The sequence below is a fragment of the Brachyistius frenatus genome, unplaced genomic scaffold, assembly GCF_029030835.1.
Source record: "Brachyistius frenatus isolate BFR_SWC_R1_liver_20210118 unplaced genomic scaffold, ASM2903083v1 Contig_17, whole genome shotgun sequence".
Taxonomy (NCBI): Eukaryota; Metazoa; Chordata; class Actinopteri; family Embiotocidae; genus Brachyistius; species Brachyistius frenatus.
The window spans coordinates 2,466,171-2,482,290 of NW_027210616.1; the positions used below are offsets into that span (position 1 = coordinate 2,466,171).

The 16,120-nt window shown below is 40.5% G+C and overlaps 2 protein-coding genes across 3 annotated transcripts in view; one reads left to right on the plus strand and one right to left on the minus strand.

Annotated features, from left to right (window-relative positions):
* Positions 1–8,576, minus strand: part of zdhhc9 (zinc finger DHHC-type palmitoyltransferase 9) — a 26,201-nt gene extending 17,625 nt beyond the window's left edge. The window contains exon 1 of the mRNA XM_069694307.1: positions 7,764–8,576. Within this exon, the coding sequence (XP_069550408.1) occupies positions 7,764–7,927 (164 nt within the window). The 5' untranslated portion in view covers positions 7,928–8,576. The remainder of the gene's footprint in view (positions 1–7,763) is intronic.
* trmt12 (tRNA methyltransferase 12 homolog) lies at positions 4,699–14,264 on the plus strand. Of its 2 annotated transcripts, none has more exons than XM_069694304.1 (7): positions 4,699–4,868; positions 10,948–11,116; positions 11,218–11,416; positions 11,533–11,683; positions 11,802–11,911; positions 12,229–12,386; positions 13,419–14,264. In XM_069694304.1, exons 1-7 carry the CDS (start codon positions 4,831–4,833, stop codon positions 13,782–13,784), a joined length of 1,191 nt encoding a protein of 396 aa, XP_069550405.1. In that variant the 5' UTR covers positions 4,699–4,830; the 3' UTR covers positions 13,785–14,264. The 2 variants fall into 2 exon arrangements, with proteins under 2 accessions (XP_069550405.1, XP_069550404.1); XM_069694303.1 differs by lacking the exon at positions 4,699–4,868 and adding an exon at positions 8,798–10,774.
* Positions 14,265–16,120: the final 1,856 nt, after the last annotated feature.

Sequence of the window (16,120 nt, forward strand, 5' to 3'; positions counted from 1 at the left end):
ATTTTCATGCAGAAATATCTTCACAAACTTTCAAGCAACTCTGTATATATATGATTTCTAATAGGACAAGTGATTTGACTGCCATGTATTTATCTACTATAGTGTCACAGTTTGTTTTTGTATTGTCTGGTTATTATTGCCATTCGTGCTGCACACACACACACACACACACACACACACACACACACACACACACACACACACACACACACACACACACACACACACACACACGCACACAGCTGAGAGGAACTTGAAGGGATGTAGCTGAATAAAAACTGTCAGTTAGCACCACTTGACAAAGAACAAAGTCCACCTGTTTAGTTGCACAAAGACAAACCACGTACGCCAGCATACCTAAGCACTGACGAGACAACAACACACACACGCAACACCTGCCGGACTGGTCTGAGCAGTTTTCCTGCAGGGTCTTTCTCACACTAATGGAAACGAGGAGCAGAGATCAGATCAATAGAAATTTCCACAGTGCGGGCCTGCGAAATGTTCTCGTCCCATTTGTTAATGCAGAGACGGCAGAGAGCAGGGCTCCGGCTGAGGGGATGCAGTCTGTCGATGAAGTGTAATTCCCATAATGATGACTGGTAGGTATTGGAGACACACTCTATCATCGCTTCCCATTAAGGCCCCCCCCCCCCATGTCCTTCCAGGATGTGACCACTTCCTTTACTATTGGGGAGCAGGGTGTTGCTGGCACAGTGACGCTGCAAGTGTTCATCAGTCACCACAGAGGCAGCAGAAAAACTGGATTTAATCCGGTTCTGCGTCCATGAGGGCAGGGCCATCAGCCACAGCGCTACATGACACTCACATGCCACTTACACTGCTCCCTCTCTTCCTGACTCAACCTCCTGCCTCTTAATATCTGCCTGCCGGCACCGCTAAAGCTAACTACAAGTTACATCTTGTTTGGATGAAAACATAAAAACAACAGTTTGTAGTTTTAGGGGGAGTGTGTGCTGGACTATTGTTGACTTTCTGAATGTTATTTATGAGCTTTGGTGGTGTTGTCAAGCAGATTTTGTTACCTTTGGACAGAGCCATGTGAGCTGTTTCCCACAGTTTCTAGTCTTTATGCTAAGCTAAGCTGCTCCTGACTGTAGCTTTAAATTTACCAATAACATATTAGTAGTGTCAATGTTCTCATAACATTTTCAGCAAGAAAGCAAAGACATGTTCTCAAAATGTCTCAAAACTATTCCTTTAACACTTAAATTATAATCAAAATGTAAATACTATAATATGATATCTTCTATAATATTGTAATATAGAGAAAGAGTCCATTTTGCTCACATGGTCAGTAGTTTTACCTTTAAAATACATATTATATAATACCTTTTACTGTAGTTTTACTGTAAAATTTCTTAATGCAGTCTTTTTCTTGTATTCAAGTATTTTTACATGTGGTTGGTACATTTTTTTTTTTTTAAGTTAGCATGTTCTCCACGTGCCTGCGAGGCTTTTCTCCGGACGCTCCGGCTTCCTCTGACAGTCCAAATACGCGTGTATTACTTTACGTTGGTGATTTCAAATTGGCTGTGAATGTGAGTGTGAATGGTTGTCGGTCTGTCTGTGTTGGCCCTGTGATGGACCGGCAACCTGACTTGGGTGTACCCCAACCTTTGAACGAAGTGCGCCGGGATAGGCTGTAGAGACCTTATCCGCGATAAAGCGGGCTTAGATCAAGATTGGGATGGATGGTTGTCACGTCTGCTGAATTTTTGCTGGCTTCATGTTGGAGGAAAAATGTCTCTCTCACACACAAACACTGTGTTTCAGGTCTGCCACGCAGACATGTGTATTGCTGTATCTAAACCCGTAGAATCACAGCTCTGTCTTTTGGTCTCTGAGGTGTGTCTCGAGTGTCGTGAGAATCTGTGTCTTCTTGGTACAACTCTGTTTGCAATGGCTATTTGATTCTGTAGACCTTGAAGCTTTTTATTTTCCAGCCTGAGTGATATTTTTTTTTTTTGGTATATTATATTTGCTCTTGGAGAACCTGACTTCCATTTCTACACTTGTAATTATTATGCAACACTTTCTGGAAGTAAGTATTTCTGATTGTTACTTTAAAGTGTTGTAGCAGCCTTTTCTTGGCAGTTTGAGTTCCCTTGTTGAAAAGGTTTTGTGCCACCTCTATGTTACTCCTTCTGTTCCCCTTGGTACTTAAGTGAGGTCATAACAGTGGTATCTACTTTTACTTGGGTAAAGGATTTTAATTCTACTTCTATCAGTGACTATTTGGAGCTGGGACAATGTATTAGCACCCATACGCTCAAAAAACTGAAACAAATCCTGCTCAGTGGACTACACCAGTTGTCTTTCCACATTTCAAAAAAATAAATCCAATTATTCATAATCTGTAACTATAACTGTTAGTCATATTGGTTGCTGATTTGGGCGGAGTCAACGTACATCACATTTAAAAGGAGATATGTTTACTGTAACCTGGTTTAAAACCATAAATTAAAAACCATGCCACATAAATATACTGTTATCACACTTCAGTCTTCTTCTGACCGACAACGCAACTTAAATCTGGTCATATACTATATCCTGTTTTGTTTATTTATTGGGCCCCTACACAAATGTCACAAAACTATTAAAGAGTGGACATTAGGTCTGAGGACCATTTTGGCTTAAAAACCTTCTGGTCATGTGGTCATGAACGACAACAATCACACTGAATATATAAAACAATTACGTCATAAAATATCCTATACGTGTGTGCGTGCGGTGGGCATGAGATGCTTTAGGGTGTGTCGACTGCAGACTGAAGCAGGGGATTCCCCCTCTTAACGCGGGATGACACGAGCTCAGAGATGAGCAGCTCCTAAAGTAGGGATATCGCCGCATTTAAATCACTTCAACGTCTTAGCAATAAAACCTCTGAACTCTGGATTAATACGTCACCGTGTCATGCACCGGGGCTCATGACATTTTACCTTTGTTGAACATTTCAAGCTCTTCCTTTGTTAATACTTAACAGTTGTAAGCTGTTGCCGTACTGCATGAATCATACTGCAAATGAATTATGTACTTGCTGTGCAGGCAGCTGAACAGCAGGGCTTCACAGTAACAGCCCTCTGTCATCCAAACATCTGGAGACTGTGACTCGGCCTGCTTCTGGGGCACTGCTGGAGAGAAAAAACAAAAGCTTGCAAACTCTACTTGCCCCCTCTCCTCCTCAGGATACAAAAGGAGAACAACTCAACATCTGAAGAGCTTTCAAACATCCCTCCGTAGCAGAAATTGCGGACAAAATTGTGATTTTCCACAAATGAAATCACGCTTCTCCAGTTTGTTGTTTCTGAGGATAAACACCTGACAGTCTTTGAAAAGAAGCTCAATGAACAATATGTACAGATTCATCTGAGGAAATTTCCACAATCTTAAAGACCTCTGTATTAAAAAATATTCAGTCCACTGTATTAAAAAAAGTTTTTTAACACACATCTCAAATTGTGCTTGAATCTCCTAATGCAGGTAGCCAGAAACTGCATCCATCCTTTCTCTAATGTAATGGCACACTGCGGCCTTTGGTTTACATCAGCCTTCCTTGTTATGCAACATTTAAATACTATGAGAGAGATGAAACATTAGAGCCACGGTTACAGACCTTTTACCAGGATTAAAGTGAGGATCACAGATTTTACATCATAGAATATTTCATAAGTGAAATCAAGACTAATGAGAAAGCAGATTTTTTTTTTACTTTCAGCCCCAACAAAAAAATACTACTAATAAAACTGACTTAACATCATGAGTCTATTCTAAACCAAACAAATGGAAAGGAATCATAAATATTTCACTCCCTGTATGAGGATGTGGGCAAAAATACATAATTTCATCATCCACAGAGGAGCAGCACTCTCCTCCTGGCAGGGAAGCTTCCAGAGAACAAAGCCTGAAGATCACTGTTACTGTAAGTGGATCATGTACTCTGAATAAGGCATAAATCATGTTATTGCTCATTTAGCCTCGTCCGGAAGCCGTGTTCTGATTGGCTGACGGGGAGACAGGGTGGGGTTGGATGCTGAGAGAGGCTCGGGGTTTGGTTACAGATCTGCTCTGACTGCAGCTGCTCGCTCTGCAGGCTCAGCCCTGCACTCTTACTCTTTTATGACACCTTCACATTTCATCAAGATGAATAGAGGATGTGTGGTCAGTCAGACCCGCTGAACACCACCACCATATGTATGGGAGTACATACAGCACCAATACGCACACAGAAAAAAAATCTGCTTTATTGCATGCACATATGCTTCTCTGGCGTCGTAGCTGGGTGTCCTGCGGTGGACAGACAGATGACACACTGTCCTTGTGTTCCAATCTCTTCGTCCAAGCTCCATAGGCGGCTGCCCGCATGCACATATGCACATACACACACATCTACAGAGATGGGCAAATAGGAACCAAACCACCAACTGTGAGGAAGCCTTTTGCACATATATACCTGACAAAGCATGTGATTCCCAGTTTATGTAAAACCACATTATCAAAAGGATCAGAACATACTGGGCAGGCACAAAATCAACCGGGAAAGAACATACAGTCCTGAAATTAATTTTGGCCAGCAAGGGAAAAAAACAGGCCGGGCCCACCTCTTCAGTGACTAATTTGTTTACTTGCTCCGAATGAGTCTTTTCATTTGTGTATTCGGATGCTCGTTTCCGCAATTTAGCACAAATTAAAGTGCAGAGAGGTCTCCCTGCACGAGGTGCCGATGGCTGGTGATAAAAGTGTCTGCTCTGCTGGTGTTGGATATGAGCCAGCCGACGCCGGGACACTGCCCTCTCTATTCTCCCATCGATGTCACGGTGCAGCAGAGTTGAACCTCACGCTCTCACGTGAGGAATCAACTCTATTTGTGTGTGTATTAGACTACAGTTCAGTTTTTAATCAACAATAATTTATGTTTTTGACCACCTCTGGTCACCATTGTTCGGTGCTTTGGAACAGCGATTTGCTAACTGTATTGTACATTTATTGATTAGTAGACTGGCAGGAAACTGATTGTCGACTATACAGAATGAGTGGAACAATGCTGTGTCTTATTCGTAGTCTTATTGGGCTTACACTTGGTCTAAATGCTCACGTCAGCATGCTAACATAATGACAAGACATCCCGGCATCACACTAACGCATGAAGTACACCCATCAGTCCACTAGAGGTCACCGTGTCAGTTTCACAGTTTTGTTTTGCCAAGAAAACCACGTGGTTACGATTAGGAGGAGATTTCTTTAAAGAAATCCACATTGTTCTCAAACTCAAACCTTGGTGTCCTGGGTGAAAGTCCGATGTTTTAACCTACAGTGATGATTTCCATCACATGACGTTCATCACATGATCAGTGTCGACTTTTCTATCGTCTTCAGGGCTGGTTGGTTGATTACACACTTTTCCGTAATACTGGGCTGGACAATGGCTAACCTACCATGCTGATGTTAATCACATCAGCATCTTAGCTTAGTGTGTTAGTGTGTTACCATGTTAATGTTTCATAACACAACTGAGGCTGTCAGGAATTAGATTTGCAAATGTTTATTTATGAAATAAGGAAGGGACAATAAAGATTTTGGACACCATGGTAGCGCTCGAGTAAAAGTCAGGGGATCAACAAAGGGATAGGAATCAATTCTGTACCAAACTTAGCAGCAAGCCTAGTAGCAACCCATTTAACAGTTGCTATTTATGTCTGGGCTAAAGTGGTGGATCAACCAACGACATAAAGCCATGCTGGTCGCTAAAAATTGCCAAACATTCTTAAGATTTGCTGCCTATCTTTGAGGTAAACTGAATGTATTTGGGTTTTAGGCTGTTGTTCGGACAAAACAAGAACTCTAAAAATGTCATTTTAGGCTTATAAGAAAAATTATTTAGCGATTTATTGAGAACATATTCAGTTGATTAATAATTAGAAAAATAGGCATTGGTTGCAGATACGATCTGAAAATATGCGATTCCACAACCTACAAAATCCTGGACTTAGTGCTTCAATGCTTCTATTAGACATCGTTACAAATGGCCAGTTTGTGAATCCATTAAACCTCAAAGCCTCCCAGCAGAAGGCGGATTTAAATCAGATATGTATCTGCTTGTAATGGAGAGTTTGACAATAACCCCCATGTTTGTCTGGATCCAATCTCAACTTCAATATCATCCCCCCCAGACGCCGCATAATTTCATTCTGCTGTAATACGAACATAGCTATCTAACGACCCTCCAGCCATTAGTCATCACAATGCCTCCACCGAGCTCTGGATGATCAGCGTGAGCGGCATCATCTCTGCCCCTCTGCGCTCCAAGCCTGACAAACGCTCCTTCTGTCCAGGCTCAAAGGAAAAGCAGGAGGCCATTAACGTGCAGGGCAGACTGAGATGGGAAGGGCCTGGCACCATGCGAGAGCAGCTACTTCTCCTCTCTGCTATGCTACGCTCCAAATCCATCTGGCCTGGTAGCTGCATACACGCCCACAGTGGAGAGGGGTTACCGTGTTACACTGCAGGATTTTCTGCCAGATCGTCGTGCGTTATGTGTCACTTATAAAGTGGCCGGTAAAGAAAGACAGAAGAAGAAATAGAAAGGACGCAGAGAGAAAGTGTAAGCAGCGCTGCTTTATCGTTTTAAGAACAGTCGCCTGTGCGGCCTGAAGTGAGAGGAGGATCTGGGTTCACATGCTGAATCTGAGCAGGTGGGCAGTGTTTGCAGGGATAATGTGTCCACCGGGTTGTGGGAGTAGTGGATGAAGACAGAACTGCTGAAACAACAGCAAGAAAGGCGGCTTTCCTTTCTCAAACCAGACGCAAAGCCGGACAGCTCAGCTCATTAAATATTAAACACCTCAGTATGTGGTCAGTCGTAAACCTTTTCTCTAGCAGGGAGTGGATATTTGACAAACAGGACATGGATCCACAGTTATCAAACACAATGTCTTGTTACAAATGAAGGCCATACAGGAGGTTACAGATCAGCTTACAGTGAGACTGCACAAGGAAACACTGATCCGAGGAAGCCCATTAAGTAGAAGCTAACAAAAATCCAATATCCCTTTAATAGGACTGAACACATCAGGAAGACCAACTGCAGACAACAGAAATGATTGAGATGAACAACTGTAAGCAGCTATTTACAACAAATGTTTACTGGTTCAATGCGAGGACTTATTAATTTGTAATACACAATAGTGGCCTGAAGATATTTGAATTTAGTTGCTTGATAAAACAAGCTATTTCAACACATGGCCTCGAGTTGTGGGAAGTACAGATTTATTTCTCGCTGCTGTCTGACATTTGTGATTGAGAAAATAATCACCACCTTGACCAATTATGAAAATACTTGCAGCATTTTGCAACAAATATTTTCATTTACAAATAATGCAGATTTTTTTTTTTTTCTCAATTTAAACGATTAATTGTTGCTGAAAAATATCCATCACAAGGCCCCAGAAGCCAAAGAGATGTCTTCACGTGTTTTGTTAAGAAACTTTGGGGTTTTATGTATTATTAAAAATTGACTGAAAATGAATAAACCTTTTATTATAACAGTTGCAGATTTGAGTTTCTTATGACTAATCGATTAAGTGATCGAGTTGGGAATAGTTGGATAAGGATATAGTCTCTGGACTGGCAGCTATAGAAATACTTTGGATTTTTTTGTGTTGGAAAAAGGCAGGGTGAGTTATAAAGACTTGTGGAGCAGATTTTTTTTTTTTTATTTTTACACAATCTATATTTCGACTTACTCGAAAGCGAAGAATAGAGAGCAGGTCCCGACGATGAGGAAGAGGGTCAGGTAGAAGACTCCCTTCTGCCGGGCCATCATCACCCGTCCGTCGCAGCAGAAAGTGTTTTTTCCCGGGAGCTTCTCCCATTTTCGCACCTTCCGCGTTATCATCACCGCCGACATGGTGTCCTCCTTTCAGATCTCTTTGGCTTTAATGGAAGTTGTTACACCGCAGACACCAAACTGATGGAGAGGTTTATATTCTTTAAAAATACTGTTCGGACTTACTCGGGGATTTGAAAGACTTGTGCACAGAGAGGCGGCTCGGAAGCATTTTTTTTTTTTTTTTTCCCCTTTTAGGTGTCGCAGTCACATCATCAATGTTTCCTAATCCATATTATTGCCCGTGTTCGCTGCAGCAGGTCATCCTCACGGTGCGCTTCCTCCGACAAATAATCTCAACCCCTTTCACGGTCAAATTACCAGAAATTCCTCCGAAGGCTTGCGGCAGATGTTTCCCAGCAGAAGCTCGACAGTCCAGCGGCTGTTGCATCGGGAGAGCGGACCTTGACCGGTTGACATTCATATCATCTCCATAAATCATAAATGGTCGTAGAGGCGAGCCGCGGCGCGTTCACACACACCGGACTGTGACCGTGACCAGGAAGCCTTCATTCAAAGAACAATCCCCCAAAAAGAAGAGACATAATCGGCTGTGTGGAGGAGAATATCTGGAGCTGGTTGATGTGCTTTTTTTTTTCTCTCTCCCCGCAGGATGCCAGCTCTCGGGTTCAGTCAATGGCAGCAGGAAACACGCCTAGATTGAAATGTCTAATCTTAAAGGGGCAGGACAGGTGGAAACAAGGAACAAAGGACATACCTAGTGGTCCTGTTTAGATCATATTCATATGACAAACTGCTCCTTTTGTCCTCCTGCCCAGGGGAGGAGACGTGTCCTAATGAAATTAATTAGTAAAAGACAACCAGAAGCATTAATGTCTCAGGAGAGAAGAGGTAAACACTGGAGAGGTTTGTCTTTACATCCATATCCAGGACTATTACAATCTTCTGTGTTTTTAGTATTTTGTTTTGAATATTAGGTTTATGTATATTTTTGCCAGTAAAATGTAAGAAAATGTGTATAAAATGTGTATAAAATGTGTATAACAGAACACAACTCAACTTTTCAAAATTTGGCCGAGCAAATTCTTTTTATTTTATTCAATTTCAGCCAAAATACTTTGGATATTTGTTATGATGTCGTATGGTCCCTGTGTTTCAGATACAAATTTAAGGGAAAAAAGGATTTAATCGTGACGATAAATCAGAGCAAACAGCTGGTACTGGTTTCCCACATGAGCATGTGATGTGACATTTTCACTTCTGGATTTACTAAAACACGTAATGTGAAACAAATGTCATCGACAGTATATGTCAGGCAAAATACAATTCTGTGGGGGATTTTAACGTGTTTACAATATATTCCCGCTGGCGTTCAGTACTGTAAATGGGAGTTGGAGAGGAATATTTTGTCCACAGCTCCATTCAGATGTGTACTGTCTCAAATTTTTAAACAAGATTGTTTTACTGATCATAAAATTACAATATGTTGATTTTCAGGACTGAAGTTTAGGACTGAAGTTAGGCTACAATTTAACATATTTGGCCTCAATTGGTGCAGTTTTCTGCTAAAAGGCACAGGTTTTGATGCTAGTTTGACTTGTAATGATGTCATAAGTAGTCAGGGAAGCTTCTTGCTTAATATTTAATAATAATAATACTTTTCAGGATACTCAAAGATGCTTAAATATTTCCAAGTTAAGATCATTTTTAATGAAAGGTTGTCATCATTGATTTTGTACTGATTGTATATGACTGTGCCCCATTAAGCTCGTCCTGTAGAAAGGCAAACTGGGTTAAATGACACATTTCTTTACCTCTGCTTTTTGATTTTTGTAACTGTTTTGTCAACTCTGCATGAACTTTTGATCTAAAGTCTGTGTGGTTTTGTTGATGCTGGTCATTCAAGATACATTGCCAAGTCTCTTCGGGCAAAACCATAAAAAGTAATGTTGCAATGGCTAAATATTTTCTCAGCTCAGCCATGCAGTTGTTAGAGTCTCCTTGTTGGTACGCAGAGGCCAAACAAGAGGGCAGCCGGACCATAAACGGTCCAGATAAAGAACCAAACGTCCTTCACTATCAGTCCGTCCTGACATTATCTACAACAGGTAGAAAGGCAACTGTACATATCCTTCAATAAGGATCCCTGTTGCTTTATAAGAGGAGGACATTATTCACACATGACCTGTCAGAAGTTGCTTTGACCAAACTGCCAACTCAGGTTCAACTCACCAGCTAAAACACTAAATGTATACTTAGACGTGACGTTTCATTACATGAGGAAAGATGACAAAGGGTAGCAGGGCTGACGTCACGTGTCTTACAAAGTAAAAAAAAAAAAAAAAAAAAAAAAAAAAACTGCATCAAGATTGAATTTTCTATTTAAAAAAAATCTGCCTATCTGAAGTGTGTCAGTGTTAGAGAAGCAACGACAAACATTAATGTTACTTTAGTTTCACCTTTTTATATTAACTAACATTACTCACCTGAGTTTTCTCCAATCTGTCTCCATCTATCGGTTTCAGCCAGCAGCGTCTTCAAACTAATAAACATGATGATTTTGCGCCCTGTTTGTCGTTCAGTTACAAAAAAAAAATGTAGTGTAAATAAAAAGCCGTCAACTTAAAAAAATGTTCTTCTTCAGCGCCATAAAGTTTGAACCGTTGCAGGAGGACATTTAGCCGCTTTTCGGCTGAATAAAGTTTTGTTTTATCAAACGTCCGTCCTGCAAAATAGTCCGACTAGAAACATGCGTTGGTTGTTGTGCTTCCTGTAAATTTTTGTTGTTGTCGACTAAATTATCACTCACAAACCGTCAAACGTGAACAGATTGGATTTGTTTGTTTGTCTCTAAATGGGCGGTGTGCCTTGCCTTCGTGTGTTCCGGTGTCATGCACAGCAGTCCAGGTAATCTTCCATCTCGTGAGTGAGTTAGAAATCTGCTTATGCCAAGTTAGCTGGCAGCTAGCGTAGGAACCACAGGCACTGATGGGAACAGAAATGCTCTTTCGTTTGAACATGTTCTCTGTGGCTGCTTGGAATAAGTCTTGACATATCTACCGTGCATCTTAATCTTACAGGAGATGTCTACAGTCCAAAGGAGCTCTTGACTCGAGTTTGTGTTTAGTGAAAGACTCAGATGGGACAGTCCTTTTACCCGTTTTACGATCCTGTCTGTCACAACTTGATCTGCAATCTTTTAGAACCACGTTGGCTTCAGACAGTGCTTGTGAACTAGTATGGAGTCAGGTAATTACAGCTGAACGAAGTACTATTAGCATTGCACTGCACTATACTGCAGCTCTAACATCTTTGTGTGTGTGTGTGTGTGTGTGTCTCCTGTTGTGCAGTCTCCTTTGCAATCAAAGAAAGAAAGAGGAAGGAGCAGGTGTAACAAACTGGAGAAAATCCTCCAGCAGATGTTGGAGTCTTGTGGCGAAAGATGGACGGAGGAGCAGAGGGGGGACCTCCCTCACAGCTTCCAGCGGCATGGAGACCTCGTCCTGCTGGGAGACAATTGTTTTACCCTGCCACTGTGGAAGAAAATGGGTACTGTTCTCAAACCTGACCACACCTCTCTTTATGGCACTAAGTGTACAACATAATTCATTTGGACATTCATTGATTGATTTTTTTTTTTTTTTTTTTTTTTTTTACTAATTTAGATAATCAGTTATGGTGTGCTGTAGCCAGAGGACTGGGCGCAAAGCGTCTGGCAAAGATGAGCCGAATATCCAGGGATGGATTTAGGTCTCCAGAGGTGACAATGCTGTTAGGAGAGCACAGCTGGGTCCAACATGTGGACAATGGCATCAGGTAAATTTCAGGAATAATCAGTCTTTTATTTGCTGCTGATTTACTTACTGAATAGGTCATGGGGATATGACACGACTTAAACATACCTTCTTCACCCTTTCACTTTTTTTGTTTTCAGGTATGAGTTTGATGTTACCAGGTGCATGTTCTCAGCTGGAAACATAACGGAGAAGCTCCGCGTGGCTGGATTTGACTGCAGAGGAGAGACTGTGGTGGATTTATATGCAGGTAGTAAAACACAAGATACTAAATAAACCCTTTTTTTGTACTTCAACATCTCGTTATTTGGACTAATAAACACATGTACAGTATTATAAAATATAACACAGACTTTGTGTGAATGCCACTTTTCGGAGGTTAAAAGTTTCCTGGACATGAAATAAACAAAGTCCCAGACTGAGGACATTTCTTGAATTTTGAATTAAGTCCAGGTGCATCTGCGATCACAACCCACCAAACTGTCTTATGTCATTTCAGCTGTATGCTAATTAAACATAATCTGAAGTATGATGTAAATTGTTGTGTAACTATTACATCTGTATCAGGTATCGGATACTTCACTCTCCCGTATCTGGTACATGCGAAGGCCAGTCACGTTCATGCCTGTGAGTGGAACCCCGATGCTGTCGAAGCTTTGCAGAAAAACCTCGAAGCAAACCGAGTGTCAGACTGTTGCACGATTCACCGCGGAGACAACCGCCAAGTAAAGTGGTTTTACATCCAATCCTTACTTCTGGCGCTACATTCATTGTTTACACAATACAAGATCCTTCGATCTGTCTCCCAGCATCTCCCCGTATTTCACTGCCTGGATGAAAGTGTTGACTCACCCCCCTCTAGTGGTAGTGATGGTGCCAGAGATGATCCCCATCTCCACTGATCAATAAAACAAGCATCTAAATCTATAGACACATAATTGTAATCACAGTTTTTTTTGTGATATAACATTTAAGATATTCAATTGATTTCAAAATGTTATGAGTGGAGTTTTGTCATATTTACGTAAATACATTCATCACATTACTGATGAAGGTTGAACGTTGTAAATTAATAAATATTCCAGCAGTCAGTGAGATGGTGTGTGTGATCTTTTTGAACCATATCTCACATTACTAACATCATCTAAGAGTTAAATTTCAATCTATTAATTGCCCTGAAACTTGGACTAGATCAACTAAATAACAGCAAATCAAACTGTTTGTGGCTGTTATAACTGTGTAACAACCAGTGGCTTAATTTCACAGTCTAAAGATGTTTTTGCAGAATCAAAAGAACAATTATTATTATTATTTTTTTTTAATAGTTGCAGTGTTCTTTGGTTTCAGCAGATACTTTATTTCTTGCTCAGTCTGATTCTTTAGTCTTGGTTTTGCGTTTGCTTTTTGTGAAGTCTGGTATAGTTGTAAGCACATTTCTGGCAGTCATGAAAAAATGTCCACTGATTACAAAACATTCTTGGCACTTCATCGTTCTGTACTATCCCATTTTATCCCAGTTTCTCTGCTTTATAATCCCATTATACATCATTTATTCTGCATCTTTGTTTCAGAACAGCAGAAAAGGAGAAATTGTTTAGAAATGTTGCTTTCATCAGGACTCAGAAGCATGTGTTCAAAGATGTTTGAAGATGTCAAAATCGAATCAACTTTGTTGCAAAGGCTTTTGGAAAACGAGTTTAGTACACAGTATTAAAGAGCTTTTTCTTATTGTACTTTTTTTTTTCTTTTTTTTTCAGCTCAAACTGCGTGATGTTGCTGACCGTGTAAACCTGGGTCTCATACCGAGCTCTGAGGACGGCTGGCTGGTTGCCTGTCGCCTGCTGAAGAGAACGACTGGTGGCATTTTACACATTCACCAGAACGTGACCTCGCCGTCACAGAACACTGCAGCCAACGATGGCACCCAGAGGGATTCTGGGAAGAAAGCCGACATGGAGGTGTGGCAGACCTGGGCCGATGACACGGCAAACCACATCGCTTCTCTTTTAAGGGACCTCTCTGGTGCACTGTGGACAACAGCCATCCAGCACATAGAGCATGTAAAGTCATACGCGCCTCATGTTCACCACGTTGTGCTGGACTTGGAATGCAGACCGTCCTGAATTAAAGATGTGATCACAGATGCTGCTGCAGTTGCTTTATTCTAGAGAGGAAATAGACGTTTCCAGAGCAACCGAACACTAAAGTATCTGGTTTGACTGTCAGGTTGGGAAATGAGCTGCTGCAGTGTTTTTATAAATTTTTATTTATCCAGGAAAAGTGGATTGTGCTCAAATTCTGCCTTATGATTATGTTCCTCTAATCACATATGGCAGCTGTCCAGGGATACTACAACCACAGCCTTATTTGTTGGTCACTGGTGCACATGGTTGTGTTCGATCACCAGACTTCTAGTCTGATTCACTGGATGTAGGATGTTGGAGTAAACCTACCACTGGCCAACTAACTCAGGCAACATTCTCCTCCTTTTCTACTATCCATGTGTTACCATTTTTACAAATCTCCATAGCAATGGGAAACAACAACAACCTCCAATCAGCAGCCTACATGTTGAAAATGGCAAGTTTTAATAAAGAGTAGGATCATAACTTGCTTGCTTGTTTGTTTTGGTCTTTTGCAAGGATTTAAACATTTTAATGCCAGGACTCACCTCCCCACATGCAAATGTTCCACCGAAACAAATTCCCCCCTGACCCTATTTTGTAAGGGTACCGCCACTGCATCCTAGACTAAGGCGATTGGAATTGGTTTAAATTCATACAAAGAAGCAGAGAGGATTTTCCCCCCTATTCCAGAATAATACAAGGGTGCAGTCAGACCATTCTTCAGCTCTAGCAAAACATAAAGAGTTAGATCTGGCTATGTGAGATTAAGTTCTTAAGCTACAATATCCTTCCTATTAAACTACAGTACTCACATATTTGGCATGATTCTAAATATTAACCTCTTCAAGAAATAAGACAGAAACATGTAAAGATACAGTATTCAATATATCTTTGGAATTTCTGCTTAGACACAACTGAATTAAAGGAGACGCCCAAATAAACGAGTGAAGAGGCAGAAAGAAGCTTCCAAACAGAGAGGTCAATGAAAGGTTTCATGAGTGTGGAAGTTATGTGATTCATATGATATGGTCTTCACAGTCAACAGGTCTGAACACAGTTGAATAGATATGAGAGGTTTGGACCCAAATAAGGGAATATCTTCTGGATGAATGAGGTTTATCCTTCCAGTAGAAATCAATGCCAAGGAGTAATGAAGCGGTTCTGGTAGCTCGTGGTGGACTGACATGTTATTTTTCCTTTTTCATCCATCTGTGTCTGCTGTGGAGGTAGCAGGGGATTAAAACACAAGATGTATATTTGTGCAACTAGCCAAAAAAAAGCCTTATTTAACAGACATATCTGGGTGAATGCTGAGTTTTCTCCGTCCATTTCTACCCAGTTGTAGCATTCGGCCACACACATTTAATTAATCAGGATTGCAAACAGTTCTTTTTCAACAGCAGATTGGTTTTTTTTTTTTTAATGTATGTATTTATTTATACATTTATTTATTTATACGCAAGTCATTTTCATCATCCATACTTAAATGAGAAATTAAGTAATATAAAGGAGGTATTCTTTTCTGCCAAAAAGGATAAATTAACTGTCTCAAACCTATTATATGTCTGAGATTTGTCATATATTGAAATGACACCTGCTGCAATGAGGCTTCAAAACTGTTGTTACTTTACTGGGAGGTTTTATAGACCCAGTGATAATTTGCTTTGCATCGTGCTGTTCTTTCATAACTTTGCATACACCCTAAAAACAAACAGTGGTGTAAGAAGTATTCAGGTCCTTTATTTAAGTAAAAGTACTGAAACCACACACTGAAAACGTTCTACTACAACTTAAAGTCCTGCATTCAATACCTTTCTTATGCACTGTTAGTTGTTAGTTTAATCTACAGCAATGCATCACATCCTCTATGCTTATTTGTGTCAATATTATTCGGTAAGAACGTCGTATCTCTAAAAAAGTCAACAAGCTCAGAAAAGCAATTTCCAGTAAATCCAGGTGGGATTTAAAAGGTTTTTTGTTTAGCTTAAAAAGTAAGAACGTCTAATCTTCCAGTTTATCAGAAAATGTCAAATTCAAAATCGACAAATTTGGACATTTTGATTGTTTTCATTGGACAGAAAGGACCGTAATCTTAAAAGTAAGTAGTATCTAACTAAAGCTGCCAGACAAATGTAGTGGAGTAAAAAGTACAGTATTTGCCTCTGAGATATAGTGTATAAAGTTGCATTACTTGGAAATACTCAAGTAAAGTACAAGTACAAATTTGTACTCAAGTATTGTAGGCTACTTGAGTAAATGTACCTACTTTTACGTTCCACTACTGACAACAAATAATGGCATAGTAGCCTATAAGAAGTCGCCATCTCAGCAGC